Here is a 7,155-nt window from a genome sequence, read left to right as displayed (position 1 = left end):
GGCTGCACAGAATTTTATTTCGCACAGAGGAATAAGTAAGTCATCATAAAGTATGTTCATCGAAATTTCAATTCTGTTGAATTAGTGGTGTGCCCTTTCGCTATATCTCGAACTGAATTTTATCTGTCGCGTTGAGGATAAATTTACTAAAATTCAGTATTAAAAATTGAACAATTCCAAAATCAGAAAAAAAGCTATTCCGGAGATGCACGAAGGCGGGAAAACGGAGGATCCTCCGAAGGGTAGAGAGTAAATTCCCGCGCATTATAATCGTTCGGGCCCATCACCGTCCCCGAGTATACCAAGGCGGGCAATATGGTGGGGCGGGCGGGTATGTAAAGTAGCGCGTGGCTGGCACGCGTTTCGTCGTTCCTCACGGAAACTGGAAAATCGACTTATGCACGCACCCATAAACCGGAAGAATAGCAACCACCGAACATCGATTGTTCCTTTTTGACTTTTGTTTTTGAAAAACAATATTATAGTGGGTTTTCCATACCTTTTATTTACAATATTACATAACGATTTACATCTTTGGCTAATTCATCAAAAAAATATATATTCCTTATACCTAATTTTTATTTCTCATTGCGCGTCTATCTCTCAAGTTTTTACGATCTTTGGATAATTCACAATCCCTATGTTCTTATGCAGAAAGAATAAATAAATGAATACATAAAAAAACAATGAAACATTACGTATTATTTACAATGCCGGCAAAGCGTTTTCCCAAGAAAAATATTAATTGAATCGTGAAAAAAATAAAATTCACAGACCCAGAGAAAATGATTTCACATTAGTTAGACAATTGTAAAATAAAAAACTGTGACTAGAAAATAAGGGAAAAACGAGCATTATGACAAAATATTTAATGACATCTTATGACTATTTCGTGTACGATATTGGACGGTCTCTCAATATTTCAATAATAACGATCAATTTCTTATGAATGATCAATCTATAAATATGATCCTTTATCTATCTGTAACGGAATTATCAATAAGGCTTAAGAGTGTGTCGAATACACGTTCGATTTATCAGTTCAGCATGAATTTGAATTCAACGCTTTAACTCTATGTATTTCATATTCTTTGGATTTTTAGCCGTCTTTCTTTGATTTCGAAGTTGCTTCGAACTAAAGTACGAACTATTCTTATATAAGCGATAATGGTTATCATGATTGGTTTTTTTCAGTCCTCAACTATGATACCTTCAACGTATTGTTCTCCCACATAACAAATTGCGATTAACGTTAATTTTAGCTAATTTTCGAATTAAAAACTAACGGATATGAGATAAATAATTACGGCTACTTACACGGCGAATATATAAATCATATTTACATTTGTTTATAGCGCTGGGAAAAATGTGAATTCTCTTATACAATGGAATTTTTTTCACAAAAAATTGTTCACTATCTATCGCTAATTTTTATATTCGCAATAACTCAATATTTGTTAACTTTTTATTCTAACAAATTCCATGCAACTAAGGGTCACTCTGAGAAACTTTGAATTCGTAACTTTTGCCATCGTGTCTTTCCAAAAGATCGCAAAGTGCCGCAATGTAAGTCTGTGCCATTTGAAGAGTCTCGAACTTGCTCAATTTGTGGTCAGCGCCGAGATTCGGCACGACTTCGCGTAACTTGTCGAAAGCATCATTGAGTCCGTTCATGCGGCGTCTTTCCCGTGCATTCGCCGCTAATCTGCGACGTTTTAGAACGCTCGGCGACGGTGGAACGTCGCGGGATCTTCGACGCCCTCTTTTCGGACTCGACGTCGGTGATTGCAAAATTTTCTGTGTCAAAAGAAAAACCATCATTTCCTATTTACCGAATTTTCTGAGAGGAATGAGAACCTCCAGCGGCTCAATGAAGATAAATAATTACCGGTTCGGTGAAGCATCGTAAGCGATAAGTAAAAATAACACGATTAACTATCTTTATACTATCTGGAATAATGTCGCGATGAATTTGTCAAAATTTACCTGAGAATTAGCCTCTGGATCCCAATAATTTTGCTGAGCATTCTCGATGTTACTTTGACTTGTATAATTCTCGTTCGAATATCTCTGTTCTTGAGGAGGTGTTTCGTAGCAGTAAACTAGAGGTTTGTAATCCGTTGAGTTTTCCTCATAGAGGGTGGAGCGTGGCGAGGCTCCGTGATCGATCGAACGCTGAGGATCATATCTAGAATTTTTTCACATTCAAGTTTTATTTAGTCAACGTCGTTGCAGTGGATGGTAAACCATTTAGATGTTACACGTACTCAAACACTGAACTTTTCTGATCTTTCACCAGTTTCGATCATTTGAAGATTTTCTAGTTAACGAACCAAGCGGGCAAATTAAGGGATAAATTTTATTTATTCCACTGCATCCGCACATATTCGTATATAGATTGACAGATTTTTTTATCATATTTGCGAGTTAAAATGTATCACGGGACAGTTAATGTCGACATTCTGAATAATGATTATGAAAATTCCAGATGGAATAAAAGATCGTCTTACCTTTGGGGAGTGAGCGGTGTTAAAATTCCATAAGGTTCTCTCTCGTAAGTCTCGGGTGTTTTTGAGTACTCGGTGCTCCTTCCTTTCCCATGATCATTCGGCTCGTGGACTTTTCTCGGCGTCAAAGTAATATCCGTGGCATAATTATCCTTGTAGGCGATCCGGATGTTATCGTAATCGGGCGAGTCGTACGGCAGAGAATAAACAGGATCGAAGGTCCGTGTTGGTGTTGGGTATACCGAGGTGAGCATTTCCGAGGACGAAGATTGATAAGGGTTGTGATGGTTGGACAACAGAGCCATATCGATTGATATATCGAAATGCAAAGTCGTGTTCGCGGGTGAATCTCCAGGAATCAACGAGGCGAGACCCGATGACGTAGCTCCTTCCTTTCACTTCACAACTCTTCGCTTCTTTTTGAAGCAGCACATGCTTCGCGGTCAAAATTAAGGCGGAAACAGAGAGAAATCGTGACGGAATAAAGCAAGATAAAATCTATTGATGATGCGACAAACTGACAATCTTGTTTTGTCTTTCACTTAGAACGCGATTAGGGTACGGCGAATCTATGATCGCGGAATTTGCAACAAATTATTTCCAAAGGGTTGGCCAAAATACTCGTGCACCGGTCGATGAAAATTGAAGAATTATAAAATCGAAATTCACTTGTGTGTCGATGAAATTTATATTTTCCGAATGAGATGTTTGGCTTGGAATGTTTTTGTTGGAAAGCGGAGTGATGTTTCGGATCCGCTCGGAGGAGAGGTTCCTCGCGGTGTAAAGGTCCGTTTTTGAGTGTGGCGCGTGCCAGGGCGGTTCTCCGGTTGGTTCCATCAACATATGGTACTACGGTCCCACCTCGTTTCGTGCCGCTCATCCCTAGATAACGTTTGCACCTGGTGTCCCGGTCTGGTTTTCAGGACTCGGTAGTACAGCTCTCTTGTCTTTTTCTTTTCTGTCCCTCCTTTGAATCAACGATACGTGCCTGGGTGTGCGGTGAAGATAAAAAAGGTACGCCACCACTACCACTCGAGTCTGACCCAAGAAAGGAGGAATAAATACATAAAATGGACTTTTTTCCACGTGACTCGGAGAACTCCGGCGTTGGGGTGGAATGCGAAAAGTCCCCCTCGCGGCCTCTCTCAATATTGGTCTCTTGCCGATCATCGGGGGAAAAATGGAAGGGTGCAGTAGCGGCCCCTCGACGGAGACATTTGAGTTGGTCAAGTCGTGGCAATGAAAAAAAAGGGGACGGATAAGAAAAGAAGAAAACAGATGACGAAGAGAGGGGTGAAGAGAAACTTTAAAGGGACTGCTCCGAGCGCGCGCGCGGGTCGACACGAAAAAAAAGCGCGGGATTCTGAGGGGCCGAACCTGTTGGATCGCCAGCTGATGTGGGACCGCGATCCGAAGGTGCGTCGGACATTTGTATATCCATGTTATTCAAAGGTTGTTTTATGTACATATAACAGTGCTGTTAAATGGGACCGCGTTGATTTTTCATTGAGCAGTCACTTACCGTATTTCAATCAAGTTCATTGAGCCAGCATCTCATAGCTCGGAGGATTTCATATCACAAAGGATTCCTTCACAAAATGTAGTATTCGCAAATCGATAGGAATAATTATTATAAGAAGCAATTATATAATCGTTATCGAGATGACGGTTAGTCAATTAAGGACTTCGTGTTGCTGGTGAACTTGAATCCTACTTTTATAAATGACTACCTCTACGTCCCATCTCTCATAGAGTCGAGTGAAAAATGACGACGTTCTTTTATCGAGTCTGCGTAAGATCGATTCGTTCGGTACCACTACTTTGGAAGGAGGAAAAATTAATTTTCAATTTTCAATTTTCCACCCTTGATCCACTACTTGACAAATATGTGTATATATACGTATCATATTTATATATATAGATCACGCATTATAGTCTCCTGTCGGCACTTTGCGTGGCTTTCACGTGAAACCGTAGTGCACCTTTCCACAAGCCAAAGAGGCTCTGCTAACACAACAGTAACAGCAGCACGAGAGCGACAGATGCTTCGACAATGGAGGCCATTCGGAGAGTCGCAGCACACGTTTCGTAATAAGGCCTTTTCTGCTCTCCGAGTGTGGACTACCGCCTCATTGACTCCAAGATCAATCAATCGTGTGTTTCTCGCGTACATATATGCGTACATATTGTTCTCAAACGAAGATTATAAAGTACTTTTTTTTCCTTGTGAGGATCGTTTGCTCGAGTCTTCGCGAGGCGGAAGTGCAGCATGAAACGGCACGCGACCTTCGAGCTCTCAAAAACAATTATTTCCCATGTGCAACACTATCGTATCTAGGATCTAGGATTTCTGTTCTCTCATCTAGGGATGAGCCTTTCGGTGCTGCGGCGCTTTCATAAAAGCGCCGTTATAAACAGGCACTGCTCTTCGGCCAATCCGTTATACGTGTTGAGTTTTTAACTCCTCGAAGCTTAGAATTTTGCCGATGTGACGATTATTGACTGAAACTGTATACAAAATGCATGAAACGCATGAAATTTGAATACAAAACTGTGAAAATTTTAGCAACCTCTGTCCTCTATCTTTTTTTTTTGTGAGGATATTTTTTGAGGAATATTTTGTGAGGAAAACGAGTTTATAGAAACTACACTTCGATTTTTTTAGTGCTTCGACGATATCTCGATTTTACATTGAAATTAAATGGGGAACTAATGTCGTTGCTCTTATTGGACACGTAAAGAAGTTTATATGACTCGACCAATTCTCTTGATATGGGTCAAATAGGATGGGCAAAACTCCGGGTCACAAATACTCCCTCGTTTGGGTTTCTTTAGGTTTGTTTGGGCAAATGATTCCAAATCAAAGCCCAAACAAGCCCAAACGAGTTCAAACACACCCAAACGAGAAAGTATTTGTGACCCGGGGGTTTGTCCACATTATTTGCCTTCTATTTGATATATTTGGCCCCCAGCAAGACTGTTCTGAAGAGTAAAAAGAATTGAAATTAGGCCTTCACAGAAGTGAAACAGAGGTTAAAACTGAAAATATTCTTATATTGTTTACACACTTGTTTGGGTTTGTTTGCGGTTGTTTCGACTTGTTTGGGTTCGTTAAACAAATATAAGAATATTTCATGTTTTGACCTCTATTTCACTACCGTAAAGGCCTAATTTCAATTGTTTTTACTTTTGAAAACAGTCTTCCGTGGGGCCAAATATATCAAATAGAAGTCAAATAATGTGGGCAAAACTAGGTTGCTTTCTCATGGTTTTTGGGCGTTCGAAAACCACGGCATAAGTATTTTTTTAATAAAGTCAATAATTCTTGCGTTATACGCGTTTTAAACATTTAACCCTTGCTTTTTCAATGTTGCCGGGGATCGATCGCAAAAAATTTGTACCATTCATTTAGCGTCACCAAAAAATAGTCTTAGATCAAGTTTACAGATTTCTGCTCGAAAGTCGATTTCTGCTCAGTCAGTCGATTTCTGACTGGACTAAGATTTCGAAAGAACCGGTACAACGGTCGCGTGTTCACCCCTAATCCAAAGATCACTGGGGTGAAAAATTCCATCGGAAGTCCCGGTTTTTCCCCGGAGTCGGGCGTGATAATTAACGATATCCATCTACGTTGTGCAGTGAACTTTTTAACTCCATGCCACCGTTGCTCCCTGGCTTCGACTACAGCGCAAACGCAAAGGATCTCCGTGCATATAGAGATCTTGTCTTCCCCTCCCCTCTCGCGCCTTGCCCCTCTTTCTCGTTCCCTCACTCTCTTCCTCTTCCTCTCATTTCTGGTCCGATGATACCACAAGTAGGTTGGTATAAGAGGCAAGGTGTTTGTCACGCGCTGCTGCTCACTTCAAAAGACACGAGATTCCCGCCCTGATAAAGTCATAAAAAGAGCGGTATGTAAAAGCATGGAGAAGACGAAGTTTTGTCAATAAATTTGACACGTGACATCGATTCTCTACGTTTGCTGAGCCTTCGCAAGATTCTCGTAGACTTTTTGCACATTCGAACGTTCCTTGCAAAGCTTTGGTTTCCCAAAATTCTTCGAAATCTCCACTGTTATTCGCGTCCTGTGATAGCAGTTTGTCAATCCCTTGGAGCATGCAAGTTAGAACGGTACATGAAAAAAAAAAATGGTTTTACCTGTTTGGAAAATCGGTGACAGTAGAGTCCGCAGGTAAATAATGTTTCATTTCTTTCCTGGCTACCGAGTTGTCCTTTAATGATTTTTCATATTTCTCTGTCTGATTAAAAGGAACATTTTTCGAAGTTTCGTATCGGGGGAACGCACTTATAGCGGGTGTATGATGGATTGGATGCTGTTTTTCTACGAACTTCAATTTTTCCTTCGGGCAGTGGAGCGAGAGATTGTCGATTTGAAATATAGTCGAGGGAGGAAGGACAAATGACTTGATGGGGAACGAGAGGGGTCAGGAGCATATGGCAACCCAAAGGTCACGTGGCATTTCGTATAAAATGACCATCGGAACTCCATACCTATGCTCTCTTTGGGCTTTTCTACGGTTCATCATTTTTCTATATCACTCAATTATCCGTAGCGAAACGACTCCTGTTACGAAAGCTGTCATCATATGAAACTGTTTCAAAACCCATTTGGGTTGTTTTATTGAAATTC

At 40.6% G+C, this 7,155-nt stretch overlaps 1 protein-coding gene across 1 annotated transcript; it reads right to left on the bottom strand.

The window, feature by feature from the left end:
- Positions 1-492: 492 nt before the first annotated feature.
- LOC122410005 (basic helix-loop-helix transcription factor amos-like) lies at positions 493-3,286 on the bottom strand. Its single transcript, XM_043417972.1, has 3 exons — positions 2,511-3,286; positions 1,987-2,188; positions 493-1,797 (listed from the first exon to the last, which is right to left on the bottom strand). Exons 1-3 carry the CDS (start codon positions 2,810-2,812, stop codon positions 1,489-1,491), a joined length of 813 nt encoding a protein of 270 aa, XP_043273907.1. The 5' UTR covers positions 2,813-3,286; the 3' UTR covers positions 493-1,488.
- Between the last annotated feature and the right edge of the window lie 3,869 nt (positions 3,287-7,155).

Source organism: Venturia canescens, chromosome 4, assembly GCF_019457755.1.
Source record: "Venturia canescens isolate UGA chromosome 4, ASM1945775v1, whole genome shotgun sequence".
NCBI lineage: Eukaryota > Metazoa > Arthropoda > Insecta > Hymenoptera > Ichneumonidae > Venturia > Venturia canescens.
The sequence above is the reverse complement of the archived record's forward strand: the minus strand, read 5'-3'. Positions and strand labels throughout refer to the sequence as shown.